The sequence below is a fragment of the Falco punctatus genome (assembly GCF_963210335.1).
Source record: "Falco punctatus genome assembly, chromosome: 12".
Taxonomy (NCBI): domain Eukaryota; kingdom Metazoa; phylum Chordata; class Aves; order Falconiformes; family Falconidae; genus Falco; species Falco punctatus.
Genome location: NC_137592.1, coordinates 9384989 through 9401179, shown reverse-complemented (window position 1 = coordinate 9401179; position 16191 = coordinate 9384989). Strand labels below are relative to the sequence as shown.

At 39.1% G+C, this 16191-nt stretch overlaps 1 protein-coding gene across 2 annotated transcripts in view; it reads right to left on the bottom strand.

Annotated features, from left to right (window-relative positions):
• The window catches only part of MACROD2 (mono-ADP ribosylhydrolase 2), a 936136-nt gene that overhangs the window by 64950 nt on the left and 854995 nt on the right, over positions 1-16191 (bottom strand). The window contains exons 10-11 of one of the 2 annotated variants that reach the window (XR_013931490.1): positions 10546-10587; positions 3439-3522 (exon numbers count right to left, since the gene is read on the bottom strand). Coding sequence is in view for 1 of the 2 variants with exons in the window: in XM_080408518.1 (XP_080264644.1) it covers positions 3439-3519; positions 10546-10587 (123 nt within the window). In the remaining variant the exon portion in view is untranslated. The remainder of the gene's footprint in view (positions 1-3438; positions 3523-10545; positions 10588-16191) is intronic. The other variant, XM_080408518.1, reaches the window with a different exon arrangement.

The window sequence follows — 16191 nt, the reverse complement described above, 5'->3', positions numbered from 1 at the left end:
CTACTGAAGTAAGACACGCTAAGTTTTGTTTAGTACTGAACATATTTTTCTCACCTGAGACTTTACCGTCACTCAATCACTGAGTGCACCTGACTGAGGGGAAAGGCAAAATTATCACTGGCTGATTTTACTCTCCAAGGACTCCAGGCAGGGTGGGGTAATATGAATAATAATAAAAAAAATTACACTGCATGTTTGAACAAGTCAGGCTTGAAATACTGCAGGGAACCTGGGAGCAAAGAACGATTCTCCATGTATCCAGTCTATCCTTTTCCCCAGCCAATAACCTGTGCTACAATGAAAAACTACTGAATACAACCACTGACAGCAGAATCTGCTATGCAGTTCACACTTGCTTTTCTCTATCAACAGTCTGAAGGCAGAGAACAATACATCTAATAGTATAACAGACACCATTAATACTTTAGATGTTCAATATAAAATTGCTTTCATTAGCATGTCAAGTGTTTATTTTAGCTTACTGCAAAACAAGCTCCTTACATACAGCCGCTTATTTGACTTTCCTTGATTGCAGAGATGGTAATAATGAAGGAGGCTACTTTCCCTGATCTTCTGTGGAGATTTTTACATGCACTGAAAAGAGATTGCTCCATTACCTCTAGCCAATGAACCAGCTTGGTGTGCTGGAGAAAAATATTACAGCAGAAATATTACTGAACTCAGTGGAACAGCTTTTACAGACTGCTACAAGGGCATGCATGAGGCTGTTAAAATAGCAAGTTGTGTTCCCATCTTCAGTCTAAAAGGACACTGACAACTAAAGCAGAGGAAAAAATATCTGGTTCTTCCTGTGCTTCAGTGTATATATATTAAGTATTTTATATCTGGTCATGTTACCAAGGTGAAAATAATATCTTATGTAAACTGTAAGTATCTTTGGACTTGCTTTTATTGCTAAAAGCTGTTGGTTGGCTTTTTTTTTTTTTTTTTTTTTTTTGTTGTCTCTTTTTTTGGTTTGGTTTTTTTTTTGTTTTGTTTGTTTGTTTTAAACTTGGGGTACCTAAAGCATGTGAACTATCCCAAAGTTAAAACACACTGAACACAAAGCACTTCAGTTTTACTACGAGGAAAATTCAACACAGTTGACCTCAGGCAGAATTTGGCTTTATTGTGTTTTATTTGAGACTATTTATATGCAATAGCTACTCAGAAAAAAGGAGGGGTGGGGTGGGGTGGCGGGGAGGGGGGGAGAAAAAGGCAGTTCTTTGGAAGTGAAGACAAACTCCTACCTAAATAAAACTACTCAGACATGTAGTTCTGGTTCACATCACGTATTCTCAACTTTCATAATCTTCAAGGCTCCCCATTAAAAGTTCTTTTAATTAGTCAAAACCAACAGCTAATAATTAGAACAGTAGAAACTAAATCCTATTCTCAGACAAATGTGTGCAAATCCCATTTACTTAAATGGAAATGGCTCACAGGTGTGTTACATTAGGCTCTAGCCACTCGGCAACTTTATAGGAATTCAGTGTCTGGAGCCTAACTGCTTGACTCCTCTTCAAAACAGAGGCACAGGTAATGCCACAGAAATCTGATCCAGGTTTCTCCCCCAGCCCCCCTCAGCAAACACTTTAATTAACTTTTTTTTTCCCTCCCATCGCTGCAACCCTCAAGTCTAAATTTAGACTTTCAATCCTCACCATTACAGGCCAGGTTCCTGCCTAAGGAGAAGAGGACTCCGTCAGCAGCTAGATTAAATACTGCAGCAGTGATTATATGTTACAGGCCTCAATTCTGCATCAGCAAAATCTACTGTACAGCATCAAATTCAAGGAGATCAGGCATTTTACAGCTCGAGGGTAATGCAGTCATTTTGTTGCCGTACTATTTACTTCACCCTTCCAGTGCATTTGTGCTCCACAAAGTGAACTGGAGGTCACCAGGAAACACTGACAAGCACAGTAAACTAGGAAACTATATCTGGTAAGCCACAGGAATAGTTAACGGAATGATATCAGTTATTTTTCCAATGGAAGGAAAACCTTACGGTTTTCCAATACTTTTCCTCCCCCCCCCCCCTTTTTTTTTTTTTTAAAGACACTGATATAATAAAAGCTTTTAGCCACACTCCATATAAAAATATATCATAAAAACTATTATTGTTTCGCCTATTTAGGAATATGGAAAATGACACCATGATCTGACATGATGTTTAGCCTGCACATAAATTGACATGCAGTTTGTCATCACTGAATTCTCTAATCCAAACATAAAAGTGGTATTTTAATTTCAGCTGGGTTGATTTCAGCTGGGTTAATTTCAGCAGCATGAAAGGAAAGATAACCAGTCAGGATGAGATTTCGTGGGTCCCCCCACACCTCCCAGGCGATGACAGCTATTGCTTTAAGTACTTGCCATTAACAACCAGTCACAATGTTAGTGACAAGATGTTACTAGCAGTTACTTAAAGTGATAGATGTTAACGTATTTCTGCTCCTTATGACTCACACTATACCCCAGTCAGAACGTTTTATGAGCTGAATGCACAGCACTAGGTCAAAACGATGAAGATGGTGGAGCCACTGGTTGAGGTGCAGAAGAGACCTGTCACTTGAGGAACGTTAGGTCAAAGAGAATCCATGATAAGGAACCGTCATGGATTAAAGATTAAGGTTCATCCTTTTTCACTGTTTCACATAAAGAGATTTCTCCAGCATTGGGGTATTTTGCTCTTCCACATAAACGAGAGCAACGTGAAACTCTGAAAAATAAGTCTTTGATGTTAACATCTTTTAACAACTTTCCCAATGACATACCGATGAAGAAATTATACTTTGATCCAATTTTAGAACAATGTAGACCACATTTACCTCCATATACATGGACAAGCTGCCCTGTGAAAGCTCAAGTGCAGGAAAGCACCCTCACAGGAGCAAAACCATAGGCCTAACGTTAAGCTGCTGTAACTTCTGACCACAGTCAGATGTAATACACTGCATAAGGTCTAGAGCCATAAACACCATAACTGGAATGGAAAAGGTTACAGTAAGAATTTCTTGTAGAAAAGGAAAGCAAGAATTATATTGCTCTGTGATTTGCCGCAGGTAGCTGATTTACCTGACCAACTTAACCAACAGAGTGTGATCCAAGCCCTGCATTACACTTCGTACTATTAATTACATAAAGTCAGCACAGATTCGAGATAAACTAGCAACAATTTATCATTATGTATGAGCAATAATCGGTAGCCCATCACATAAAGATAGCATTTGTAATCCTGAATCTATCTTGAGATGAAAAACACTTCAGAAGAATTACAATTTTATCATCTAGACCAAAAGGAACTTTCCAAGTGTGTTCAACAACATTCTGAAATGAAAGTTTTCCAATTCTTTCCCAAGAATTCAGTATAAGCCTTTCCCCCCCACAATGCAAAATTGATTGATACCTCTGAAAAGGTGTCAGACCACCTACCTTCAGCATCATCTTGCAGGTCTTCAGGCTGCTCTGCTTTGCTCTTTGTGGGAGATGGAGGCTGGCCTTTTTGTTCCAATCCTTCTTTAAATATACAAAGAAAAAATATTACACACATTATTTTGAAATGGTTTTATTGTATCAATCATTACTATCCATGATACCACAAGTGTGAGTACATTTTATCTCAGCACTCCATTCAGTACCCAATGCCTATCTTTCTATTATTACAATTAATTACTGCGTCATCTGTTATAAAAGTCACTTTCACATGACAGCAGTGAAGAAAGCTCATACCAAAATAACGTACTTCTTCAAAAGCTCTGAATCTCTTCAGAAATAAAAAAATTAATGATGTTTTAATTTCTATTTTTTAACATAATAAATATTATACTGCATTATAGAACTGTGGAGAAATAATTTGAATGAAATTATTTTCCCCTCTCAGGTCAATTCTCCATTCAATGTCATAACACAGTAAGAAATGAATATTGACTAAAATTAGCAATGAAATAAAAGGTAGGGGAGCAAGTTTGATAGTGAAGTAAAGTTAAGGAAATGAAAGCTTCACCAGATAGAAACGTTCTGATTGAAAAGCTTCCTTCCAACCTTTTAGCCAGAAAGCAACAGGCAGATAAAGGAAAAGGAAAACCTCCTAAGTAAAAACAGAACTGAAGCCAGCTAAGTTTAAAGATCTCCCCTATTTGCAGGGACTGAAGTTCACAGTATTTAATATTGGTTGGTTAAACTTTAAAAATGATGAACCCTTTCTACAGCCTTTTCAAAATATCCTGTCAATATAAAGGATGAAATTACTCTTTGTTTGTTATGATAGACTGCAAGGCACAAACTGGTAGCACAGAAAGCCTGTTAGTACAAAAGGGAGGCCAAGCTGGAAATTAATCATAAAGGGTATTTGTAAATTAAGACATTTAATGAAAGCAGGTTCGCTAATTAAAACATTCTTCAAACATTGTTGCTTAACCACGAAAGCAGAGAATGGCAGACAATTAAAACTCAATTCATTGCACCTACTGAATCCATTCAACCGCAATGGGAAAATGACTTTCTGTCATTTGACTTTCTGTCAAACCTCCCGATTCCCTGTGGCTAGCTGAGGGCTTGGGTGAAGAAGCAGCCTAAAGAAAACATACTTTTGTGCATGCTGGAAAGAAACCTTGACCACTTGTAACCAGGAAATTTAAGAAGACATATGACCTTGCTTGATTTACCCCTACTGCTGTACTGTGAGAAAATAAGAATCATGGTATTACCTCAAAATGATTAGCTAATTAGCAACTAGGAAAAAAGCTCTCTATATGTGTATTATAAATTGCTTAAGTGTTCCGAAAACTCCCGTCTCTTCTATTGTCATACATACCCCACACAATCATCTGCTCTCTATGTCCCTGGATTTTTAAACAGCTCCCAGCAATCAGATGGCCTCTTCTCATAAGGCACTCGGCTCTGCTAAGAGCTGTAGATACTACCCTTTTATCTTCTATCCTTCCACAACTACATATATCCACAACCAAAATGCTGAAAATTTTCAAACAGCAGTTATGAAAGAAGGGAGGGAGGATGAGGAAAGGGAACTTGCAGGGTCAAGGGGAATACTGTGTTCATTCAAGAGATAAAAAGGGAGTGAATTGCTGGCTTTGCATGGAGCCCAGGAAACTCAGAAACATTCTCTGCCTGTCCTCCTGGGAAACCGATTATTCTACTGTACTTACACACAAAAAAAAGAAGCGCCATGGATTGGTAAGCTGGCAAGAATTCACATGAGGCAAAAGCTCAGAATGTCAACAAAAATTCCAAAATGGAGATCTGTGTGAGAGTAACTAAATTCTCTCCCACTAGCTTAATTTTAAGGAATGAGCATTACCCCAAAAAGACAAACTTAATATTGGTCTTAAAAATTTCTTCTGGAATGGATTTTCTGTTTCATTATAGAATTCAATATAGTTCAGAGAATGAAGGGCCCTTAGAGCTCAGTAAATAAAGCTAGTTAGTGCAAAGCGGAACATGCTCTGAGGTCCGGCTTGGTGTCAGGACAGCACAACATAGGGCATCACGTGTCATGTCATCACATTTGCTCATATGAATTTGAAATTCAAATACAACAGTTGAAGGAAAACAAGAGTTATCAGGTGCTAAGACGAATATGTTTCTGGAGCGATGAGAATGTAGGAATAACCACAAGAAATACTGTGGGGAAAAGTAAAGGCTAAAACTGCCAAATACAGACACACTTTGTCCACCTTTTTAAGGGGTTACTCGGGAGCAACTGTGATAGAGTTCAAAAAGAACTTCAGTACAAAAGACATCTCCTGAAAATAACCAGGCTTTTAAAGACTGATTCCTGCCAACACTCTCCTATTCTTTTAAAAAATAACCTGAATATTTTCAGTGGACCATATCGATGTATGGCTTCTTCGGTTCTAATGCCACTCTGAACTACCTGCTACATTCCCTTTTTTGGTTGACAATGATTCACATCAGGAGACTGAATCAATAGGACTGTTTCAATCAACACTCACCCTTCTAGTGATGAATTTTATCATCTAACCAATCTGCAAGGCTTCCTTCAGTCCCACAAGTCAAATGTCAATCAAGTTTAAGTGCAAATGCCCAAATGCCCAGCCAGGTCTTTCAGGAATATCTGAGTACATTAGATAATATAACCAACATCTTAATTGACAGCACAAAGACAGAGAGGGAGGAAGCTTACATTCAGAGAAATCAGAACTGTTACCATCTCAAAAGAAATTATCTTCTTGCACTTTATAAAGAATCTTAAAATGCTCACAAAAGGGTGTAGAAGCAGTGTGCCAGGAGAACAAGATTTCAGTCACAATTTCACTCTTTTTTAGAAGATTTCCCTCATTCCAGAGACAGAAAAGGATTTGTGCAGGCTTTAAAATGATGTCTTTTTATTATGGTCAAAATACAATTCTTAAGCCTTTCCGTGTGTCTGTATGTATGCGTGTCTTTCAGAACAGTTAGCCAAATATTACAGAAATTTTGCCTGCAAATTTCTGTTTAGAGACAGCACACCTAGACGGGTATCCGAACTAATTGTATTAAAAGCTTTTCTAATCATGATCATCTGTGCAAAAAGGTTTCTGAGCTCTAACATTGGGAGAAGTGCTGCTTCTTTATAGGCTAATTCAGAGGGTCAACAAGCCACTTAAACCTCAGTGTCTGTCTCCAAGTAAGCTATTTGCAAAATCCCTCACAACTTTGAAATCTCACTGGTTACAAGTGATTGCTATTTTCATCTCAGAAAACAAGAGATAGTCTCCCTCCAAAGAAAGTAACCCAAGTATAAGAGTGCACACAGTGGAACACACAAAGAAATTCTGTATTTATATAGCATTGATTACAATAGGGCTTCCCTTGCTAATGTGAACAAGATCCTTCACCCTGCCATTCTAGCTGGCTGTGGCTTCTGAACTAATGAGTAGGTGGTTAATTAGGACACTCAGGATAGAAACAGAATAACCAGCAGGGCATTTATTGCGAACAACTATTAGATGGGAAATGAGAGTAGTGTGGCAACGTTCATAGAGGTGAGGTCAAAAGGTTCTGCTACCTGGGGGAGAGTGAAGCTAAACAGGTTGAGGGAGTGAGGGAGAATATAGATTCACAACTAAAACTGTTTTCTGTGTTTCTTTTTCTTTCTTTCTTTCCTTTTTTTTTTTTTTAATTTTTTATTTATTTAATGGTAAGAGAATTAACTTAGTGCATTATAATGAGATGTATAGGAATCTGGACTGTGCTTCTCATAATAGCACATGCTTCTGTAATTTGCACTTGCAATCACTCAAATTGTGCACACAATTATGGTAGTATTATGGCTTATCTTGCACGCTTCTGTGCACGGATACGTGAATCTATGGGTATAGAAGCAAAGTCCTTCACATGTTAAAGTTTAGAATAATCTTCCCTTAATGGAGCTTAAAACATTAAGCATCATGACTCTGCAGTGTCAAATCTCTGAAGTTAAAGGTAGACAAGAGTATTAGGTCATCTGATCCTTCTCTTCACTTCTGTAGGAAATCATTCACAAAGGAAAGCCGAGACGTAGAACGGCACAGGTCTGTACCCACTATTACTATATCTGCCCTTTTGACTCAAGCCATTCTAACAGCAAACTGTATGACATATGATAACATCAAAGCACTTTGAATTAAATGGTGCTGTTAGGTCAGCAGCTGCTACAAGATACAGCATCCAGAATAACAAACTGATGGGTTAAAACCCCATGAGTCAAACGCCATTAAAAATGTGATCTTGAGTGTGTATATTTAGTAAGAGTAGGTTATTTTTAAATGTTTTTCTTTTTCTAATACATACAACATATGCAGTGACATTACACGATTAACTTGTTAAAATGATCATTCATGCTTGTTGATTTTATAGTATTAATGTAGATATTAATGGAGATTATCTGGCAGATGTAATTAAGATATTCCCTTATTTATTTTGAAGATAAGTCATAGAAAGAAAGGCCTTTCTGTGTGCGATGAGATATTTGCACTTCAGGGTGGTAGAAACACAAGACAGATTACTTTTGTAACGTGTTCACCACACAATAATACACACATTTGATCATCTGTTATTTCGTACTGCTGGCTAATTCTCTAGCTGTTCCCAAGGCCCAGTCTGGTGTGCACTGAAGTCAATGGACGTATTCCCACTGACTTGAGCTGACACTGGACTAGGATCTGGGTTTTTTCTCCAATTCTTGCTGCCAGGTTTAAAATAGGCAAAAAGTCCTACGTATGAGTATAGTCTGCAACATGTGCTGTCCAGGAATCCAACATGTCTTTTTTCTTTTTCTTTCTTTTTTTTTTTTTTTTCCCCTTAAATGCAGGAATTGAAGAAATAACCCCAAACCAGATTGGATATGGACAGCTCAAAAAAACAGGGTCATCGATATGGGTGCCAACTGCTGACTCCATCTGCTGGAGTCATGACCCATGAAGTCAAGTGGAATGAAGAATGATTATTCAATTAATATTTTGAAGTGGTTACTAGAAGTTGCTACTCTATTTTTCCCTTAGAACAGTAAAAAGCAGATCTCTTTCAAACTGACAAAAATCTGAGTATAAATATGGAAACTCCCCTTAATGCAGAAGTTATGTGTGTATTTATAGTTTCCTGTAAATTCATTTCATCCTGCAATCATTAAGACGACCATACACAAACAGGTCAAAAGGGAATAACTGTCATATATTTGCCCTACTACTGGAGCAGATGTACAAAATATACTTCTCTTTATCCATGTAGGTATTCATTGCTGACAGTCAACGCACTGATTCCCAAAATTTCTCCAAGTGATAAAGAAATGACCAAGTATGTACTGTAGAAGCTCACAGCATCCTACACGCAAACCTGTGAGGGAAGCTATGATCTCATCTATCTCATATGCACAATGAAACAGACAGGTAGGAAAATACCTTCCTCAAATGACTTAATTCAGTGATAAATTCCCAGAGCAACTACGTAGCTTCACCTAAATTAATGAATCTATGAAAGATACGGGGCAAGAAAGAAGAGACCAGCTATTAAGTGGAAATATACTTCCTTTTAATTGTAGTTTAAAATGCTTTTAAAAAAGTAATTTGCATAATCTGCATAAAAGCAAGAAGACAAAAATGCAAAATAATTGGGCTTATAAAAGTATACATGCCATGATAACTGTAAAAATTGAAATTGGAAATGTTAGATGAATTCTGCAAATTCATCTGGAGGATAATCTTTGGCAAATGTTTGTTGTATAATAACAGTCTTTATTTTTCTACTTTTATGTATGTATAACTGTATCAATCACACTAATTATATTAAAATTCCTAAAAGTTCCTATCCAGTAATCTTGACACCAAAATGTAATTATATGTAATGAAATCAACAAGCCAGAACAGCCATAAAAGAATGTGCTAATCCATCAGTGTAACATGTATCTATCTGTGTATATCCATGTTTTCACATCTATGCATATACACCATTCTTCAACTATTTCTAATTTCTAAGCTAATTAACTAGTTGCATAAACCATCATAAGCCATTTGTCTTTAGGACAATCTTGCCAATTTAAGCAGCCAACATACTGCTTCAAAAGGATTTACCTCTGTTCAACGGCTGGTATAGCTCTGCATTTCTCTATGGGGCTCTCCTTTCTGATCCTGCATTTTTTTCATGAAGAGATCTGGAGCTTCCGGCACAGTCACTGGGCTATGATGGGATCAGGGTCACAGAGCACATGCCTGGTGCACTGTCACGGATGGGTACTAGCTGCTTCAGGAGAAGAAGAGCAGGGGGAGCTAGCTGCATATTCACTGCATAGAAGTCTCTCGTGGAACAGATGTCCACCGGGAACCTCCAGGTGAAGGTCAGCGTGGTGGAAGCCTGTTACAAAAAGCCTGATCAAGGCAATTAAGTCGATGAAGCGCTCTATAGAAAACTAGCAGGAGTCTTCTGACTGGAAGCTTCTGTCCTCGTGGGAGATACCTAATCCTCTGTCCTCTCTTGTTCCTTGGGCCTTTCTTTGCTTTATACCTATCCATCATTTCCATTTCAAGTCTAGCCACAACCACTAACACTTGTTTTAAACAGCAAACTAGGAGGAACAGGAAAAAACTCCTCTGAAATATTTTCCAATCGAGTTCAATGTATTTAAGGGGTCGCAGGAGAGTTTTGCTATCATTTTCATTGCAAACAAATCATGGCCACTAATCAGAATTGCAAATGACTCAAGAATTGCTGTATTCACACCTTTTTACAAAGAGCCTGCAGAATTTTAATTATTTCCCATTCATGTTCAAATTACTTATTAATAAAAGGCAACCGAGTATCACCCAGAGGCTCATATCAGATGATGACATTAAACGGGTAGTCTCAGCCATTCTTACTGTGCACTACCTGTGATCAGGGATGGTTTACCCTATGTTATGTTGAAAACCAGAGATAGCTATTGTAACATTGGCAATAACTAATTGGCACTGCTTTTCACAACCAAGGCAATTACTTTCAAGAATTCGTTCAGTTTGGTTCATGCTTTGGAGAAGTGATATATTTTAGAATAAAATATTATTTATTCACCTGTCTCTTCATTCAGCTCAGTCCCCTCTTCATTAGCATCATCTGTCAACAAAAATTGAAAGAAAATGATTAAGAATACCAGGAAAAATCTAAAATGAATTATTCCACATTTCAAATTGGCTTCGCAAATTTAACGTTTTGCAGTGAGATCTGGAGGAGGATGGGACAAGAAAGTTTTGGTACTAGACTGTTACTACCAGATACAGGGGATAAAGACAGGGAATAAAATTCTGTGTAATTTACAGAATTCTGCAAATCATCACTTTTATGAAATGAAATTGCATTCTCTTCTCTAGCAGAGTTTTTGGTTTACTTGCCAAGTTCCAGTTTACTTTGTCTCCCAGGAACAACTGGCTATGTTAAGAGGAGAACCAGTTATCCAGAAATCATACCACATAAAGAAGTTACTATAAATTTGCCAGACAGGACCTTGGTTTAAGCTCAGACTTGGGCTAGCCAGGAACTGAACACTTGTAATTATTAAGATGATATATAAAGAAAGCAGGTTCCTTTTGCAAAAAGTTGCAGTTCAGAAACAAAGGAATTTATTACCAGAAGTTGTTTTGATGAGGGGAAAAAAAAATATTAGCCGTAGTGTCGTGGTTTAACCCCAGCCAGCAATCAAGCCCCACGCAGCAGCTCGCTCACCCCTCACCCAGAGGGGTGGGGAGGAGAATCAGAAAGGAATGTAAAACTCAGGGGCTGAGATAAGAACAATTTAATAGGTAAAGCAAAAGCTACACATGCAAGCAAAGCAAAGCAAAGCAAAGCAAGAATTCATTCACTACTTTCCATCGGCAGGCAGGTGTTTGGCCATCCCCAGGACAGCAGGGCTCCATCACGCTTAACAGTTACTCAGGAAGACAAATGCCATAATGCCAAATGTCCCCCTTCCTTCTTCTTCCCCCAGTTTATATACTCAGCATGACATCCCATGGTATGGAATATCCCTTTGGCTAGTTCGGGACAGCTGTCCTGGCTGTGTCCCCTCCCAATTTCCCGTGCCCCTCCAGCTCTCTCACTGGCAGGGCCCAAGAAACCAAAAAGTCCTTGACTTCATGTAAACATCACCCAGAAAAAACTAAAACCATCAGTGTGCTATCAACATTGTTCTCACTTCAAATCCAAAACACAGCACTGCACCAGCTACTAAGAAGAAAATTAACTCTATTCCAGCTGAAACCAGGACACTTAGTTAACATCAAGGTAATCCAATATTCCAGAGCCTTAATCATCTAATGAAGAGCTCATTGACCCCAGAAGTTTGTGTCAGCTATGCTGCTCCCAATTCACATAGACTCCATTCATACCCTTTTAAATGGGTTTGGGCACCTGCAGATTTTCTAGCAAGCCTACAATTTCTGCCTAAAGCTTAACATCTTTCAAACTAGCATATGTGTCTATTATGACCACCATTTGACCCTAAAGGAGTTTTTGTGCTGTCATGATCAATGGCAACGGACACTAACAGTAGTATTTAGGCCCTAATTTACAAGGTCAGATCTTTACACTATAAACTCTCCTGAGATCCAAGTTCTGTGACACATGCTATGAGGATTAAGCTCTGCTTTAATCAAGATTTGGAGCCTGAAACTTCATTTTCAGCAGTATTAGAACAAAACAATTGGTTAATAATAAAGGCCTCCACTGGGAATTTTTTTCTGTAATGCTGTAAGCATTAATATCATGAACGTGAGAATTTCCTTGTGTGCTTTGAATCTACAGTAGATGGATCTGTATCCATCTTTCTACCCCTTCCATCTCAGTCAGACACGCTCTGGAGGGCAGGACTTTCAGAAGCGACTGAACAACAGCAGGTTACGTTTCTCTTGAGTATGCTTTAGCCCTGCCCGAAGGATCAGGACTGAAAAAAAGTCACCGCACCTTTTACTTCCTTTCTCTTTATTCTGCAAACAATTGTTTTGTGGATCAAAAAGGCACATGGACCCCGACCATACAAATATAAATTTGTACACAAAAAACTTTGAGGAGCTTTGACAAGTAATTTTTGAGGTAAGAAAATGAAAAATCCTGTTAAAGCCGATGGGAAATCTGCCACTGACTTTAACAGAGCCAGCATTTTCAACTTGGATACCTGACATTTTTCAACAGACCACTCAGAAAACATTTGGTTTAACATAGAAATTATTAATTATTCAGTTTCCAATAACATGTTCTTTCCATGGAAGCGTTTATAATGGAAGCAGCATGATAAAATTTCAAATTAATCTAAGACTTGACACTAAATCAGCAGAATATAATATCTTAACATACATATATCACCTGGTCTTCTGCGGAAGTTCTTAATTATAGTTCTGTAAGTGACTTCAAATACAAAATTCCTAAAGCAACAGAATAGCTTCTAAGCTGGTGATAATGGCCACAGACAAGAAATCTGATGTTATTAAAAAGTAGTAAAGTCATTATGCAATATAATTATGAAGAGGCAAAGACTGCTTTTGTGAACTAATTGTGAATTAACGGCTGTTTTTTCTCGGAAAAGGAACCTAAGTCTTGCTGAAAGGCAGTAAAGTCCTTACGTAATTTCTGAAAATGGGAGTTGGGCTCCCAACCACTTGATGACATGATCTCTAGGTCATTGCAGTGCCTTTGAGAATTCTACCCCAATCTAGATCTGAATCTGAGTTTCACTTTGGCACACAACACTCCCTAGTCACTACATGTGCCTATAATTCTTACTCTCACACTATTAATGCATCTGGTAGAAATGCTTCCCTGTCAAATATAAAGCTGTCTCTCTCACTAAGCTTGGTGTGGCTGGCTGAAGTGCTAAACATCATGTTTAGCTGACAGAACTCTATGCCAAACTCAAATATTCAAGATAAAAAATAGTGGTTTAGAAATCTATATTGAAAATTCATTCACTTTCCCTCCAAAAGAATGATATTACAGGTGGTTTCTTGGATACTGGTTCTGAAGAAGTAAAAGCAAGTAAAAATACTTTTAACTGATGTTCTACATGCCTAATACAAAGCAAAACCAATACCAAGATTGCTATAAATTAGGTTTGTAATACCTAGGGGTTTTTTTTTTGGTTTGGTTTTTTTTTTGGTTTTTTTTGGTTTTTTTTTTTTTTTTTTATGTTCCCTATACATTTTTTTAATCCATCTAGAGGAAGCCTTCTAGAGGTAGGTTTGCTTTGGTTTGAAATACGCACCACAGTCAATCCCAAATCAAAATTGAGTAAAACCACAGAAGAACCCAAGAGTCAGTTTTAGACACTAGTAAACATTTCCTTAAAGACATGTTGTCAATATTTCTTTCCCAAACTCCCCCATTTGAAAGACCAGAGGCGAGGTTCTTTGTAACTCTCATCCTTTCTCAAGAGCTGTTGAAAAATAATTGAGTAGGAAAACATGCTACAGCGTGTGCATATGTGTACCCACTCTGGGTTACATTTTTGGCCAGAGAAGAACAACAGCAACCTTTCACATGGCCTCTCCACTAAAACCCTGGATTTTGGGAAGCTCTACCAAGATGACCTTGCTGGAAAAGGAATGACAGACCTTGCGGTCTGGAGTGAGAGGAAACTGACAGTGGCACCCTGCAAGGGTCAGCCCACTCCCAGGAAAACTCACATCAGTATTTAGAAGGTTTAGGATACAAGGAAGCCTTCTAATCCAAAATATGTCATATGGCTGGGCGCACAAAATTTTCCAGCTTGTAAGCTGGTCTACAGTATATAAAATCAAGGTATTAGATGTATGGGAAAACAGTTTCCAGTCAAGTATAAAATAATTTACAGTTGAAAGTCAACCTATGATTGAAACTTGCCCTCTAACTCTCATGCTATCTGAGGTAACTATACCTCCAAAGATCACAGCGCTTTGCAGTTGGGAGTAAGCTGCTCAGAGCATACACATTTGTACAAGTCACAGGCTCCCTGGTGGAGTCATGTACCAAGTGGTGCCTGTTGCTCTTTCATTCCCCTCTCCCTTATTACCTGCTGAGCTCTGTGAAACAGAATAATCGCACCATATCTGCTCTTACTGACACTGGAGAAGAGGACGCCTTCTTCTGTTGTATACTTTTCCCCCCTCCCCCCCCCCCCCCCCCCCTCTTTTGCCTTGCTGGTCAGGTTCTTTCTCTGTCTCGGTACTCATTGCATACAAGCAAACACAAGCCAGATGGCTAAAACCATCAATCTGTGTTAAGATTTATGTTAGGAACACAGAGGTGAAAGGCTCTAAATACCGCTGCTAATCCCCAAAGCCATTAAACCGCCTCCTCCTTGTTGCTCACGCTTCTATTTGCATTCTTCTTCATGTTAGCACGCAGAGAGTCAACGCTGTACAAACACCTTTTATTTTTAACTGTGCGTGCATTGAAGAGCTCTTACATGAGAGCCAGCTCCACACTGCAGGAGGCTGCTGTTTCATCTGCATTCAGGGCCTGCACCCCAGGCTGCCGGCACTCCCCCAACAGCACTGCAGGCTGCTACCTCCTCCCTGCCGCCTTCTAACCTCTTCAGCTGCCTCGTCTTGCCCTTCAGGATTTGGTCCTTTTCTCAGCACTTTCTGCTGTTTCCCACTTTCCAGACGTTTGCCTATTTCCAGCCAACCCACGTGTCTCAGCCTGCTCCTTCTTGCAAGTGCAGCTCCACGTACAGAACACAGCCTGGGGAGGTGCTGGGAGGGCACCGTGGACCCGACCAAGTCCCCTCCGCAGCCTGCATGTGCAGGCACTGGCAGGCAGAGCAACAATACGGGCAGAGCTGTACAGCAACTTGAAGTGACAAGTTAGTGATCATGCTGTTGATGCCTCAAAAAAAGCCAAAACCAAAAGACAGAAAACCTTTCAGCACTGAGAGTTGCAGCTATCCTGTTAAGCTTATTTGCTATACAAAAATAGGTGTCCAGCTGAAAAAGTTCCTGCCGTCCAGCATTTGCCTAGCAGGTATTCTGTGACCTGCCTGTACAGCTTCCACTAGAATAACAGGGGGGAGTGGGAGAGCAGTCTTGCAACACTGAGGAAAATGGATCCCAGTTTGGGGCAGCCTCTGCTTGCTCAAAGGAAAAGCTTCCTGTGTCCAATCTTGGAGCGGGCAGCAGTGTGGGCCAGGGTACCACCCTGATACGAGCTGTCTAAACTGTGATAATACCAGGTTTCCAGCAGCTGAAAAGACCAAGCGGGTTCTCACTCTCCATATTTCCCTCTACCACATTGTCTTTAAAAAACTTTGTTCCAGAGCTCCACCCACCTGTCTACATGATCATCTTAATATCCTTTGGGAGCTTTATAATCATGTGTCTCACATCTATTTTCAATCTTTAGTGTTTGAAAAATCACTTCTTTTTGATTGCTTACAACCACTGCTGCTACCTAACAGGAGCTTCACAATAGCGTACAGGCTCTATGTCCACCTCAACTTAAAAGAGTCAATGTTTCTGCACCACAGTAAACCACACGAGAACACCCTAGGGTTTGGTGATGCCCAAACGTACATATGAGGCTTGCAATACCCTAGGGGTTCATAAGCTTTTTTGGTTGTTTTGATCCCTCCAATTCAATTTTCTACTGGGAGAATACAACAGACTGACCAATAGCACAGAAAAAGAGAATGTTTTCTTTGAGAAAAACCAGATTTAGAAATCTCTGCCAGATGAGATCAACCCAGGCCCGACT